Here is a 16,784-nt window from a genome sequence, read left to right on the forward strand (position 1 = left end):
GCAGTGGAAAAGGGCTTTTATGAAATACAAACAAATCAATAAATACTTATATTTTCACAGCATTGAAAGAGTTGTTGTTGTTTTTTTTAGGGGCCCCTTTCAGCGTTTATCACTGTGGCCTCAAATGATCAAAATAGCTGCCAATCATTTTTCTGTTGATCGATGTGACTCTGAAGGAGTTAACCGACTTTTATAAAATGTAGTTTTTATACTTAATTTTCAGACTGCCGTGCAGCGACGTGCAGGCTTTTCACCATGAAATCAAATTTCTTTAAAGTGTAAATTATCTGTACAAAAAACAATCGCACTCACTGACTTCAGTTTTCTGCTTATTTAATGTCAAACGTCCGATTCCCCTGCTGCACTTCTCTATTGCAGCTGAAGAAACTGCATAATTTTGATTTATTTAGTATTTTTTTTAATTTATGCCTTAAACCACTGCTGTCTTTGTCTCTGGGGAAAAACTAAAATAGAGGAAAAGCATTAGTAAAAGGCATATTACATACACAAAAAAAAAAGTTGGTAATGAAAATACAACATTCATTTTGACCAACTAGCAGTTGCAATTAATGCAGATCCTGATGTTTCACCTGTATTTTATTCTCTGTATTATGTGACTTTGGTAATATTGTTCAAGTGGGTATTCATACACAATGTTCAATGTAAAATCCCTGATGAGCTGGTACAAGTGAAACACTCCCTTCACGACCACAAGTCAAGTCTGTGGTTTACTCTGACGACCTGATGATTGAGTTTAGATAAACCCAAACCCAGTAACCGTAGACTACCAACAGAGAATTAAGAGTATCCTATTAGTTTCATGGGAGCAGCAGAAATGACATCAAGCCTCACGGGAGTGTACATTTGAGGAGACGCTAATGGCAGTTAGCTCAGCTGCCAGTGGTGGCATGCTGCTGGGAGAAATCTTAGATGAAAAGGAAAATGGACTTCCTCAAAACATAAATTCCCTGCGAAACCCTCCGGACAAAAGAACAAAGCAAAATGCAGACGATTAAACAGGATGTCATCTTGGCCCTCCTGCCTCTCTGGATGCAAGCGATCAGCAGACGAACAGCTGCAGATCCCGCTCATTATGATCGGCCTGTCACTGCTCCACACATCAGCTGTTTTCCCAAGCTCTTCTTGTCAACTGATTTATTTTCTGCTGATCTAAAGAAATCATCCTATCCATGACTCCAAACCGTGAGATCCCAGGGATTTGCGATCCATTACCCACAGATAACCTGTGAAGCTAACTCTTGTACACACGCCATATATCAGCATCGAAAACTAAATCGCCAAGGAGAAACTTCCACGCCTTGGCTCACTGGGAACAACACAGCAGTGTCACACCCAGAATACAAAACTCTCTTACAGCAAGAGGCTCCTCCTGTAACAGTCTGGAGGGCGCATGAGAAAATTACAGCAGCGAGCGCAGATATGACAACGAATCCGTCTGTCTGAGAGAAAAACACGCTCCCTGCTCGGAAAAAGGCCTCGTTACGCATTCCTCAACGTGCACAACACAATTCACTTCAGAGCCTCGAGTCAGAGGGCTCAACAAAATGCTGAAGTGTGTGAAGGAGCCGAAGCGTTAATCACAGATGGAGCCTTGAACTGCATAACTTGAAGGAGAAAGACAGGGAAGACATCAGAGGTGCAGCGATCAACATATTTAAGCAAGTGGCTCCGGGGATGTGGGGAAAGTGAGTGATTGATGTGGTGCATCATCTTAGTGAGAGCGCTCTTCAAAGAAGGAAGAAAGACGGGCGTATACTGTAGATGGACAACAGGAGTCCATTCAGATGACTATATACAGTACACACACACAAATATATACAGAAATACTGTTGTTAATGTTTAATATCTAACAATAAGTAAATGTTTTATATCTGTTTTTGTATCAAACATTTTACGGTTATTTATTCAGTATCAATTATGTTATTTGTATTTTATTTCATCCGCTTGCAGAGTGTCCCATCCAGCACAAGAAGTCATGGTATAAAGCATTTTAGCCATTTCCGTTGTAAGACTTTGTTGTATTGCACTTATCTGCAAGCCATAAATATTACTCAATAATTAATGGAACAATACCAGACCTTGTTTGATGCAAAACAGCCTCTCATGATCCTAAATTTGCATTTAACACTCAGTTTGATAACAGTCTTTCAATCCCTGCAGAGCTCAAAAAGTCTTTCCATAATCTCACAGTGGAGCATCACACATATTTCCTAACGATGAAAACAAACTGTGCTGATGTTATTCTGAACCTTAAGATGGATCAACAGGGTGTCGAGGGGCATCTGAACGCACTGTTGACCGCCTGATACTAAGTAAGGATCTCTGACAGCGACAGGCTTTTAAGCAGGCACACAGAGAGGACGCCTTTAATACAACTGGAGCTGCAGATGCAAGGTTTTGTTGACTCGACAACACACATTACTTAATTAGAAGAAGATCTGAAGCCAAGTATCTCAAATGGATCACGGATCCCACTCGCACTACACTGAAAAAGACTGCTCCCACTCGACTCTTTTGGAATCCAGCCATGCAAATAGATTTTAATTGTCCAGAGTTTGAGATATGCACCTCTAATATTTCCACAGACCTCGCTGGCCACAGTGTTTAAAGATGAAATCTTTCCACAGTGAAGTCCTGAGCAGTGCTGTGTGTATTCTCGACCAGTGCTATTTTGAAAAAGTCATCAGTTTCTCTCCTAAAGTAACTTGTCATTCAACAAGAAAAGAGACTCATCACGGCACTTTTGTGTTACTTGCTAAAAGTCATAACACAACAGTTCGCTGTCCTCTCTGCAGCCCGACAAGTCTTTCTGGCTCTCACTGTATTACTGCTGCACAACCAGGCAAGACTAATCTCAGCCTGTTAAGCAGTGATTGAGGCATTCCCACCATTATCTGTGATGAGACGAGACTGCATTCTGCCATCAGTGTCACATCTGCATGCAAGTGCTTTGGCAGACTGCTTTGTCGTGTTTGCTGCCACGGACAGGTGACTTCTGACCTCAGACTCTGTGGTGATCAGCTTATTTTTCTGCAGTCCAAATCTAAAATAATCAGTCCACTTGTGAAAACATCCAGCTAACTGTGTAAAATTGCACTTAGTATACATTATTGCCTCCTATATCCATTTCTGTGTGAGCCATTGTTGTGTTGGCCTTCAGTCCTGTTGCATGTCAGCGGTGTGGTGCTTGATACTGTACCTATGATAACATGCGCCCCCAGTCTGGCCATGTGGCGGACTACCTCATAGCCGATTCCCCTGCCTCCTCCTGTCACTATGGCAACCTTGCCATCTTGTCTGGGCATCACTGGCAGAGGTAGAAGAGGACACACAGATGTCAGGGAGGATGTCATTTGATAAGGAAGCTGTTTGGAGATGGGCCGCTATTTCAGGACATGAGAAGTCCTTGTGGTTAGACCTGTGGAACTCAGATGGACTTAATCAAGGTTTTTAAATTCCTGTGGTAGTGATTTAAAGAATACAGCAATACAAAACATTATTTTCTTAGGTCATGAGTAGACAATAAACACATATTCTAGTTTTCCTGAGCCCTAATAAGCATGGCAGTGCTTTCACAGGGACTGGTCTTCATCAGGGATTTCCGTGCATGCATATCGTGATGAAAGTGGATAACTAATTTAATGATTTTCTATGATTGTGACTGTCTATTGAACAACCGTGACAGTCGTTGCTCCTTTCTGTTAACTATGTACCGTATTTCAACAGCCGTACTGTCAATCCAGCGCCTTGACTGACCTGTAGCCGAGATACGCTCCAAATTGCGTTATGAAAAATGGAAATTTAAACCCAAATCACTTGGCGACTAATGTAGACGCTTTGAATGACTTAATTTTAGAAGAGGATGAATCTTTAATCTCTTCTGTTGAATTCGGCAATCATAATACACACCACAACACTTTAATTCACTCATGTTTCGACTTCTAAACTTTGAACCAGCGTTGAGGTTAGCTAGCGTTAACATAGCTAGCATTACGTTAACGTTAGATATTCCGCCACGGTTGACAGCTCACACCGAGAAGGAAACTGCTGAACCAACGAGCAAAGTTAACGTCATGTTCCTTCTGTAGCCACTAACTTATAATGAACCACCGCTCACGACTCATAAGACCATTAGGTTGCCCCGTTACAGAACGTGACACCTGGCTGAACTTGAACTCGCACTGACCTGGCAACCTGAAAGGTCCACTGAACAGCTGAACCAACAGAACCTTCAAGCCAAGCAGGTAAAGTCTGATAATTGGCAGCAGATAAGACCGAATTGCAGACAACATCCCTCCCTGGTCCCGTGAAGGAGCGAGCGGCGCAGAGGAGGAGCAGCTCCGGGGAAAAAGTGCAGTTCCGTCTACGGGATGCGTTCCAATATGAAGTCGTCCATCCTCGCTCCCTTCCTTATCGTACCTTTCAGTAAGTATTTTCTATAGAAAGACAGTATAGAAGGTTATTTTGAAACCCCATTCACATTGAAGCCTCTTTTAAAAATATTCTTTTCTCGAGATTGCCTACTTGGCTAATTGTTCCGACAGCTCACTGACTAGTTGACCTTGAAAATAAACGGATCCTCTGCAGCCCATCTATCACTTATCTGCAGAGCAGGAATTATTAGTGTATGATGGAGAGGAGTCGTCGCTGCTGCTTGGCTGCTTGATGTGCCGTATGATCCTTCACTGCAGATCCAGCATATTGCTCCCTTCAGCTCACTGACTATCTTATTAACTGCTGCCACATAGGTCACACACGGCAGAGTCAACAGAGGCATGACACACGAGTTTGATCCATAATTCCCCAGGATATATAGGCTTTAAGACCATGTTTCTGGAGCATTGCGGCTCCTGTCTGCAGCAGCTGCACTTTGGCTGACTGCTGGATGTTAGGTTTTCCTCTCCCGGGATCACTTGAGTCCATCACACCAGTCTACTCTTATTAGAGGCGAGTCATGCTGCTGTGATAATTAGTCAAGTAGGACCTCAGCTGTCAAAATCGTGACTTTTTGCTGCAATCTGAGCACTGATTCTTCTGATTTAATCAGCACAACGTTTTCCCTAAACAATTATGCAGGATTTCCAATAACATCTGCGACTTGATGCATGAAACTATGATATGCCTCAAGTTCGCTGCACAAGATTTCATGATTTATCAACAAATACATATCTATTTTCCACATATTTTGTGCATTTTTTAGACTTAGTAAATAACTTCCAATAAAAATGTGTTACACATAACAGTGTTAATTACAGCTTCAGTAACAGACATACACTGACAATGACAATCAGCACCAGTACACAATGTGAGCAGCTGATACTGAACATCTTGGACCATTTCACTGGGTTAAAGCCGTCTACCCCATTTTCTGCAGCCAAGTTTCGTCACTGACGCAGTTCCCCTGATGCTTGTGAAAACAGCATTTCTCAGTTGTTTCAGTGCTGGAGTGATGCTAAAAGACTTGTCACATGCACAAAGTTACTATCTGTGAATAAATGGAATTTTTTAATTACACGAGCAGCTATCTCAAGTACAAAGAGCAGCCAAATAAAGCCAGACTTCAACGATGAGAGCATCCTTGTAAATATATGCTCATTGGTGGGGTTTTTACAAAATTAATGAAATTCATTCACCCACCTGTTTTTGAACAAGGCATACCCTCCTACAAAAGCTCAGCTGAAAGTGGTTACAGGCTGAAAGTAGTTACATGAATGCCCCAATGTGTGTAATTGATGATTGTGAAGCTGTCAGGGAGTGATTAAAAGAGCAAAGTTGTCATTCAACCTTTTCATCTTGCATGAATGTTTATTTCAGTCTCTTGGGAATAGCATGAAAGGACACCTGCTGCACTGAGTCACCTTCCCATAGCAAAATGTTAAAATGCTAATGGCCATCGCTAAATCAATGCGACCTGTGCGAAAGTGGAAACTGATTAAGGGTAATTACTGAATCTACATCTGGTTGCTGTTTTATATAGATTGCCATGTGTGAGTAGCTTTGCATTTTGAAGCAGGTCTTTCAGTTTGCATTGCAAGATATGCATAACGTTGAATAGAAAAGGGCTTTAACACTGACTACTTTCTATACAATATCAGTACATTTACTCACTGTTGTGCTTAAATACAAGTATGAGGTACTTTTACTGTATTTTTGCCACTTAAATTTCTACTTCACTGCCTTTATTTAACAGATGCAGTTAGTAGGTACTTCACAGATTAATATTTCAGAAATTCTGAATTCGGGATTTTACTCATAATGGAGTATTTTTAATTACTGTACTGCGATGTGAGTACTACAAAGCATAGTATTTAGCCTATTCAAGACAAAAGAAGGTGGATTGAAATGCAGCTTGAGCAGTTAGAGCCCCAGTGGCCGAGCAGACACAGAACGAGCACCACTTACGTACTACGTCTCATAATTCAACAGAAAATCCTGCCATAACATTTGATTGACAGGTGATTGACACACGCCACAAGACAGAATGCTCGGCCTAAAAGACTGAGACAACACCAGAACCAAAAAAGATTTTAGGCCAAATATAGGAACTATGCTCCTGTCTACACAACACAAATGTGAACAGACGGCCTGCTGCTGTGACGGATTGTGTTTGGCGAGCAGGGCAGAGCCAGCTGAATTATCACTGGCACTCAAAGTAGGCCAACCAAAGTCCTCCAAGTCCTTCATTTCAACTAAATTACAATCATCTATGTTAAAGACAGGTCTGGGGCATTCACAATCACTTCCCTTTTGCCGCTTTGGCAGGGAAATCATTAGTATTAGTTTGTGTCTTGCCTTCTATCCAATAGTTAGGGTCAGGCTGGAACAGCAGCGCTGACAAGACGTTGGCACCAGTTATTAAAGTCTGCTTAGAGGGCGGTTGCATGAGCAGCAACATAAAGAGACTGTGTCATCACCGCTGCTGTGATGGAGGCTGAGCGGTCGAGGCTGTGTGTGTGTGTGTGTGTGTGTGTATTTAAATGTGAATGTGTTGCAAGCTGAGAGGATGTGTGTGCATGTATGTGTGTGTGTGCGTGTGTGTGTTTGTTCTGCCACAGCCTGAGAGGTTGGGGGTCAGCGAGGCGAGTTGGCCTGCTATTGTTTAAAGGAAATCGCATCTCACGCATGGCTATCGGATGATTATTTGGGATGATGGGGCATCAGGGAGACAGTCCTTCACACACATAAACACACACAGACGCGCAAATGACGACGTATGGACACACACACACACACACACACACACACACACACACACACACACACACACGAGACATGCTGGGAACAGGACGTGACAGGAGGGTGTGTGATGTAAATAACATGTGAACAGCATCAAAATAGCTCCTAACAACAGTCACCTAGTCTTAGATGACAACCACTGGCTGGCTGCAAAGCCCAACTTGTCTTATTTTGTAAATCCAGGCTGACAACAGCTCTACGGGATCTGTGTGGGTGTGTGTGTGTTTGTGTGTGTGTGTGTGTGTGTGTGTGTGTGTGTGTGTGTGTGTGCGCTGCCAGTTCAAATGTAATCTTTATTGCATGTTTCACATAGGTTTATTCCTGGTGAGACGAGAAGGTAGATGATATTGGATATTTTTTAGCAGAAAATGCCACTAAAGGTTTTCAAATAGGACAGATCTGACACGCCGTTCCTCAACACTTAAGCCCGCGTTTGTCTTAGCTGCTGATCAACTGCCACCCAGGGGAGACGGCAGGTGAAGTGTCATATTGTGAAGAAAGTGGATTTTCCAGGTGTGTCACGGGCAATTTGGGCTCCAACGTGCAACAGCTTGTGTGAATTGATGCTGTCCTTCTGCCTCTTTTAGAGTTTTTCCACAGAAGCCGTCTCCATCTGAGAGGCAGACAAATCAAGGACGGACTCAAGGCTCAGAGACTCAGGCTACGCAGTGTCCAGCCCCTAATGAGACAGCACACGTGCATGTATACGAAGGGAAAGCAAACCCCGAGGGGAATTATCTTGCAACCTGATGAACAAAGGCATGTGTGCACTGAGTGAAACGGAGTAAATCTGGAGTGTGTAAATAGCAGCAGGTGTGTGTTTGCAGTGCGTGTCTGTGGTGGTAAGAGTGGGGGAGACAAAGGAATGCTTAATGCTTCCAAACAAGCCACTGGGTTTGTATATCACTGTTGATGTAGAGCAAGTGTGCCATTTGCCGTCATGTTGTTTGAAAAATGTGAGGGAATCCGTAACACCAACGGAAGCGAGGGTGGAAAGTAGGAGAGAGAACATTTGGTGAAGTACTGAAGGAAAAGTTTCAGGACCAACTCCCTGTAAACACACATTTTATTGTTCTTACAATGTTGTTTGTGTATGGCTTAAAAAATGGAGATACAGTGTGTTTATAGACCCTTTTCACAGCAGACATGTTGACTTGTCAAAGCAGGAAAAGCACAAGTGGAATACATAACGCTAATGATGGCTGCATTCCATTCAGGTGAGCCAGCTCCAGGGTTCTAGTCACTCATTGACACGGTTTACTGGGACGCTTGGCGACTTTTAATGTTATCATTTTAGGGTGACCGAGCCTTAAGTGTACCGCACTTCCATGCACATTATGCGCATGTATGCACTTATGCATGCTCCATAGGAGTTTCCATCAGGATGGAGGACAATTATGTCAGCACTTAGGAAACGTACAAAGCACACCTTTAAACACCACGGACGCCATGAATGCAGCATTTTCACTGCTGGGTGCTTTATGGAGAAAGGAGTAGGCCTCCTGGAGCTCTTTGGTAATAATGAGTGGGACAGAACATGATAAACATCTATGTTAGTGCTAAAAACAAGTATAATGTCATAATTATTATTTTAATTGTGGCGACAACCAGGACATTTTAGTGTTGTACAGATATTTGTCGGGACTTGGAACACACAGCTTGAAACGGGGACGTCTGGTCACTGTGTATTAGCCTATTTACTCTTGTGCTTCACTTTATTTGACAAGTCAAAATGTCTGTGGTGAACAGGGTCTATAATAAGATTTTTTTTTTTTTTTTTTTACTTCATACTGACTCAGGCTTGTTGTTTCCCGCCTGATCCCAGTCTTCACTCTAAGCTAAAGTGAGCACCTGCTGGCTCTATCTACAAATTAACCATACAGACAAGGGAGTGGTATTGATCTTCTCATCTAACATAGATGATGAGATGATGAGTACTTCCACGTCTTCTGTACAGGAAGTCAAGATTCTTGGTAAAGGCCAGCATCACGTACAGCGTCTCAAAGGGCTTTCCAACCCGTGCTCTATGAAGACAGAGAAAAACTACTCAACACTGAGATTGTAAGTCAGAGAAGAAAGAAAAAAAAAGAAAAAAACGAAACCCTCAGGAGAGGCAATTCAGTGAGAGATCCCCCCTCCACAGATGGCCGGATGTGCGCTAGGAGCCGTGGGTGGGAAAAGGCAGTGGACTACGAGGACAGATTTGGTAATTGTTGTCTCGCCTCAGCTGCAGCCGCCACAGGCTTTCCATGGGGAGAGAAGCCAAAGGCCAGCTTGTAAACATGAAAGTGAAACCTGAGATTTTTGAATGTGTTTGCAGTGGGAGGACTGCACACACACCATATAACAACATCCTGGATTCACTTCCGGCCTGGAGCTTTTGTCCCTGTTTTTCACTTAAAGGCATTTGTGACACAAAAAAGCCATAAATGCCCCAAGAGTGATGAAATACACTTTTATTTTTGGAGTCGTAAAAGTCACTCGGAATGTTAACATGCAAGAGGCATACAGTACTGCTGCATATGTGACTGTTTGTCCATCAGTTAGAAAGATTTTAGCATGTGGTACTGTCGACTTTATTTAGCCATTATAATAGCTGCACTGCTGGTTTATTTCACCTACTGTAATGTCACTGTGAGCTTCACACAGCTTTACACAACTGAACTGGAACTGGCCTTTGCTCTCATTGTCCATGATAGAAAATGTTAGAGCAGCTCTAGAAACGTCTAATATCTCCAAAACATGAATTACATTTGAGGTGAGGAACCTGGTTTAAAAGCAGAGTGAAAGCAGTGTGTCACATCATTAACTAGGGTTAGTTCTGATATCAACCTGATCAGGGTGAATTGATTGTTTGTGACTTGTTTTTTAGAGAGAAAATCTCCAGCAAAACGTGAGCTTGTGGTCTTGAGTTAGGAGGATGCGTACGTTCATTCCCGTGTGTGTGAGAGATAGAGTCTAGTGGTGCATTTAATATCTCCTGAAACTGTTTTTTCATGTGTTTGATATTTTCAAACGTCTGTAGGCACATTCATGCGCATAAAATTAAGTATTTTGCATCCAAGTTGTGCATGCTATTAATTCATCATGATGGGGACAAAAATGTGTGTGTGTGTGTGTGTGTGTGTGTGTGTGTGTGTGTGTGTGTGTGTGTGTGTGTGTGTGTGTTTGCGTGCTCATGTTCATCAAATACATCATTTCCCCTCACAGTCTTCAGGGAGTGGATGCCTTTCCATTAGTAGATGTAGAGTGAGGAGCAGTGGGAGGGATATTTGCTTGCACCAATTAAGTCTGTCATTAACTATGTGCAACACACTCACACACACACACACACACACACACACACACACACACACACAGTATTTAGCACATTTAATTTAACAGTCTGTGAGTCAGTGTGTGTGCGTGCTTCTGTTTCTATCTGAAACCTGTTGTCACTGAATCAGGACTGTGAGGAGACCCTTACATCTCCTGCTCTCACACTTTCTGTCTTCCTCTGCTTTTCTCTCGCTCTGTCTCTCACTCCAGGGCTGCGTGCACACAGAGACTCCGAGGTGGCGTGTGTGTGTGTGTGTGTCTGTGTGTGCGCGCCTGTGTTTTGCTTTCTTTGCTTCGAGCCCTTCGCCTACCCCTCCGTTTAACCCGACAACACCGATGCCTCGGCTCAGCCGTGCAGTCGCAGAGACGCGCTCACACATTTGGTTTTGGGTGCGTGATTGCGTAAAAGAAAATTAAATCTGATATCACCCATCTGAGCGGGATGCCGCCTCTGATTATTTGTGCTCTGACAGTGAGATTATTGCAGCATTTGAGCCTCCACTTCATCCAACGCACACATTAGATGAGGAGGGGGCTGGACCGGTGCGGGCTAGTGGGTGGCAAAAAACACGGCTAAATTTAGATATTTAAATGTGACCACTTTCAAGCTAAATTATTTAAAAACACTCTGTAGTGTTTCCCCATGAATTTCTAGTGAGGATGGAAACGCAGCCTCTGAACCGGCATTACGACCGCCATGGGACGATAAAGGTCTCCATTCACACCCAGGTTAATGGGAGGGGGTCTCATTATAATTAACACAGGTTAATGTTTTCCCATAGGAAACCTGTGCAGATGATACAATCACATCTGCTTTACGAGAAGCGGCTGATACAGACGGGAGCAGGTCTGAAGACAACAGCGAGCTGTACTGTATCGCTCTAGATTCAGATCCCGGTTTGTTCATGTTTAACAGTATTGATTGAACTGTCCACCTGGCCAGAGGGGTGGCAGATGTGATTCATGTCTAATGTGGCGTTTCCCTCCCAGTCTGCGCTGAAATGCTAATAATGTACGCTGTTTGGGCTGGAGGGAGTCCATTACGCTGACGGTATCACATCTTTGTCCATCGGGGGACACACACTGGGGAGCGTAGACTGAGAAGAAGAAAAAGGAAGAGTGAGAGGGTGAGAGGCTTGCACGCATATTCTGGGAAAAGTATGTGTGTGTGTGTGTGTGTGTGTGTGTGTGTGTGTGTGTGTGTGTGCAAATGCGTGCGAGTGTGTATCGAAGCTCGGACACAGCAGACACGTGTCACCTCAGCTCCAGTGCCGTCAAGCTAAACTGACATAAACAGCCCCAGGCGGCCCTATCAGAGATGGACTTTACATAACGGCTGAGTCACTCACAATCTATTTTTATGGCTTTGAGGTGTGTGTGAGTGTTCCAGCGCTTCTATCTTTCCGAGAGCCAATTTGAGTTTTAGACCTTCAGAATGAGGACATACTTGTGACGTCAGGTCATCCCAGCCAGGCGTCACTCCTTTCAGGCTCCGCTCGAGGGCTCGGTTTTGAATTTAAGGTTTGAGGAAGGTTAAGGGAGGCTCTGGGTGCGTTCTTTTTTAAGTTTTTTTTTTGGGAGGGGGGTTTCATGAGAGTGCAAGAGAGAGCTGATAGGAAAGGAGAGGTGAGAGACAAGGGGGTGAGGTGCAACAGGAGGCCCCAGGCACGCGGTGCTGATGGTAGTGAATGAGTAAATCCAAAAAACACACAACAAGTGTGTTTCAGAGAAAGAAAAACTGTGTGTTCAACCTAAAAAAATATGTAATTTGAAGCAGAAAAAGGTGGCACATGATCGAAGCAGCTAAAGTCTGTCCAGAATACCAGTTTGTCCTCTGTCTCTTTACTTGTTAGGGTGAGTGGAGTCCAGGGATTTTTGAAGTTCAATATTTGAAAGTTTTATTTCTTTCTTTTTTTCCGAAAATGCAAACACTTTTGATTGTGATCCCATAAATTTCACTGTAAAAGTATTGGGACCTTGGTACATGCTGTGCAGCACAGCTGAAAAATAAACTTGTCACTTCTCTCTTGTGGACAAACTTTGTAATGACACACAAATCAAAAATAGCCAATTCATCATTTGCACTCCAGTAAGTGGACTGTCCACTGTGGCTGGACGGTATAGATATGTCAATCATAGAAAATGTGTAGAAATTTTAATCTGCTTCATCAACCGTGGGATTCATCTCCCGGTGCAGCGATGTGAAGGTTAAAATGCTGGAAAACACCTGATGTCATAATAAATTTTAAGAAAGCCTTCATAAAATTCCTGGTCCGGGACCTGGATCTGGATCCTTGGCCCATAACACCCTGCAAGATTTCATTAAACATGATTTGCGGTAACTTCTAACTAACAGGCAAACAAACGGGATCAAAAGCATGACCTCAAGGTAATAATGCTACTTAACAGAGCTTAAAATTTATAAATGTAGATTCAATTCATTAAATGCAATTCACTTCAGTGACCACGAAGCTGTGGGGTTAGGATTCGGGTCGAGGAGAATGAATGAAGTCTCTGGAGGGTCTTTGAAATGGAAACAAACACACAATGATATTAATAAGGTAACTTCCATTCAAATCCATTTACTGGGGGTTTTTGTATTTGATTTTAGATCCTATTTAACATTTCACAAAACATCCTTAAGTTATTTTCCAGCTTAAACATCTCATTTTAGAATTCACATTCCAGGTTTTATCAAATAAGTTGACAGTAGACAAGTTTCAGGGGTAAGAAAACACTGACTTCGTCAAAAAGAAGCCTATTATGTATGTAGGATTTTTAGAAATAAAGAAAATATTTAATACAGACAGAGAATTGGGCAAAAGGTTCCAAAAAAAAAAAAAAAAAAACCAAGAAAACTCTCCTCTGATGCAATATTCACAGGAAATAATCGGCTCAAAATTCATCCAAATCACTCCTTTTACACAAACTCCCTGCAGTTACTGCATCCACTGTTTGGGTTAATTGTTCAGTTTATCAGTTGTTCTGTACCGTTATTGTTATGCATTGAATATAATATGAAATATGCATAAAATATGTCACGTTACTCAGTGACAGAAAAGGGGTCCATTAAGGAAAAAGGATGAGAAACACTCCTGTAGAAGACCAGGCTGATGTGACAGCAGCAATGTTTTCATTTCAGCAGGAACAAACAGCAAATATATGTAGGATATTGACTCCTCATTAGCATAACATTAAATTTATGGTCCTAAAATCTTAAATTACCCATTAGACTATCCAAATCGTGCAAAGGAGATCTATCATTTTGAGCAATGTCAAATATGAGAGTGTATTTCCTGTCGATCATCATGGGTGAAAAGCTGAGTATCACTCAGGGAAATGCAACCATTCCAATGCATACTTCAGCATTGTTTCACTATTATTTAACACTATTTAAATGGCTGTAACATCACATACGGAGCTCACTGTGCAGCTCAGCACGTAGCTCAGCACGTCATGTTAAAGTCCTTGTACCATAAAGTATCCACTCCAGCTGAAGTGTCCTTGAGAAAGACGCTCACTCTCTGGCTTGCAGTGGCATTCTGTGGTCAACCATGACCTCTGACCTCCAAGGAACAAAACAGCTTACACGTATATTATTTACGTATCAACAGCAGCCATTCTAAATGCTGCGACTCGTAGGTTCAATCTGAGTTGTTTTTTTTGGTAAGTCAGTGAAGAGAAGGCATTTTTCATTAGACATATATATGATATTTTAATTAATTTAGCGGCTAAGTTGTGTATTTGCTCTTGTTATGTAATGGTGGTGTGCAACATTTGTAGCTAAATGAATCAGCAGCGTGTTAAATTGTATTTGCAGCTGTTTTACACTTGAATGACAAATATTGAAAATGGAAATATACAAAAGTATGAATTATTCACAGTGAACGCCAAACAATAGCTTCATTTAAACGTGTTGCTTTTAACATCAGTTGTTGATGCAGCTTCTGCTCCGTGACCTTAAACGCCACATCTCAGCAACCCAGACGGAAAACGCTGACCTTTAGAGTCACATTTACAGTTTGAGGATGGGAGACGTCTCTGATTATTTCTATATGTATGAAGGCAGTACTGTACAGAGCTGCAGAATTCATCAGCATGCGGCTCTAACTACTGTTTGCAGTACAAGGTTTTTTGTGGGCATGAATGGCTGACGGCAACACACACACACACACAGACTTTGTCATATATTGTTTATGAAGATTCTCAGGCCAGAATAGGTTAACAAATCCCTTCTTCACCACCTCAAGCTTCAATAATTTACTTTTACCCCTAAATATTTAATGACTTCAACGTCAATTTAGCTTGGATCTATCAAGGTGTATTAACATTCAAGCATTCTGTAAGGAGCCCTCCAGTCAGCGCCTCATAGCATCACAACTAGTACTAATATGCTGTGTCTGTGGGCTAAATTTCCTGTATCACACACATGACTTAAGATGAAAAAGGCTAAACCAGAAGAAATACTTGGAAAGAGTGAGGTAAATTCACTTTTTTCTCATTTTGACGCAGTCCTTAAGGTGTGTTGTTCTTTCATTAACTTGTTAGGTCTGAAACACACACCACATAAACCATTACTGCCATATTACACTTTACACATGGATTTAACAGAGCAACACATCTTCAATAAACTTTAGTGAATGTCATGCTGATGTATGCATGCAAAGGCACGCGCACGCACACACACACACACACACACACACACACACACGCACACACACACAGACATACACCTGTCTCCCATTCTCCCATGCTGAGTCCCGCTGAGCCTTTCCTGCTCCACTTTTTTTTTTTCATCTGTCATTCTGGAGCATGTCAGTGTTTAACCCCCTCCCACGCTAACATGCATGCACACACACACACACACACACACACACACACACACACGCACGTACGTACACACACACTACACACACACGTGCACACATGCAGCCTCTCTTCTTTAACAAACTGCACAAACATACACAATGGCTCAAACACAGCTTATTCCCTTCTTTACACCTTAACGCACACACAGACACACACACACGCACACACACACAGACAATCCAGGGCACTGGTTTAAACAGACAGACACCAAGAGTTGAAGCAGTTGTCATATACCTTTTTTGCTCTCTGTCTCTCTCTCTCTCTCTGTCATTACTGCAGCCGATAGAGTCTGAACTGTCATTTACCATCTGTGTGTGTGTGTGTGTGTGTGTGTGTGTGTGTGTGTGTGTGTGTGTGTGTGTTGAGGGGAGACACAGGCTAGTTGCATATCTTCTCATGGCTGACAGGAAACATTTTGTAGTCCGGTCAAAGAGGGCATCTGCCATCCCACCAGACTCTCTCTCTCTCTGCAGGGGAGTACACACAATAGTTTAGGAGGCTGCAGGGTTTCTTCCTCCTGGCTGCATCCAGAATTTAGGCTGCTTATGGATTTTTAAATACAAGAGTGTGGGGCCCATAGCTCAAAATAAGAGGGTTTAAAAATTTTAAGCTTGAACTCGCACTTTCTCGGCGAGTTGGGGTAGACGGTTGGCTGTTTAAATCCTCTGAGTGTTCATAGGGGAAAATGTTGATATGGCGTCCATAAAAAGGTGGCTAAAGTACCGCGTGAGCTGCACTCGGTGATTATCGTTCAGCAATCACCAACATGTTATATTTTATAAGGGACTGAGTCACCCTTTTGCCTCCCTCTAAAAAGGCCACCCTCGTTTTACTTAAGGATGTGTAACATAAATTTCTATCGTGAGGCTTCAGTTGAATGTAAAGGATGAATAAACTCTTTTGTGCAAAGAAAGGAGGAAATAAACTGGGTTTTGGCATGTCCCTCTCTACATTCCTGCTTAAATGTCCTAAAAATCTTTAAAAGGCAACATGTCCTTGGTGTGTCCTTCACATTACCCACTTTAAAACTCGCACAGTTTGTGGATTTTCCTTGGTTCAGGGTTGCTGGAGATGAAAATAAAATGTTTTGGACTCACATGAAACAAATGAAAAATGGCAATCATACCGCAAATGCTAAATAGCTTTATAGGCCATGTGACAGCATGTAGGCATTGGGGGCCAACGTGCCTGCAATATTGATAAGTCCGTCATTAAGCGCGGCTGATAGTGCGTCTGTGTGTGTGTGTGTGTGTGTGTGTGTGTGTGTGTGTGTGTGTGTATGCAAAAAGTAAATATAAGAGCATCTACCTGAACTAAGATTGGACATAGCATGTTGAACA

The 16,784-nt window shown here is 42.5% G+C and overlaps 1 protein-coding gene across 2 annotated transcripts in view; it reads right to left on the reverse strand.

The window, feature by feature from the left end:
* LOC143330439 (polyprenol dehydrogenase) overlaps positions 1-16,784 on the reverse strand; it is a 43,085-nt gene that overhangs the window by 24,871 nt on the left and 1,430 nt on the right. The window contains exons 1-2 of one of the 2 annotated variants that reach the window (XM_076747045.1): positions 4,208-4,327; positions 3,221-3,328 (exon numbers count right to left, since the gene is read on the reverse strand). In XM_076747045.1, coding sequence (XP_076603160.1) covers positions 3,221-3,328; positions 4,208-4,313 — 214 coding nt within the window. In that variant the 5' untranslated portion in view covers positions 4,314-4,327. Of the gene's footprint in view, positions 1-3,220; positions 3,329-4,207; positions 4,328-16,784 lie in introns of those variants that run through there. The other variant, XM_076747046.1, reaches the window with a different exon arrangement.

This window comes from Chaetodon auriga, chromosome 13 (assembly GCF_051107435.1).
Source record: "Chaetodon auriga isolate fChaAug3 chromosome 13, fChaAug3.hap1, whole genome shotgun sequence".
Classification (NCBI taxonomy): Eukaryota; Metazoa; Chordata; class Actinopteri; order Chaetodontiformes; family Chaetodontidae; genus Chaetodon; species Chaetodon auriga.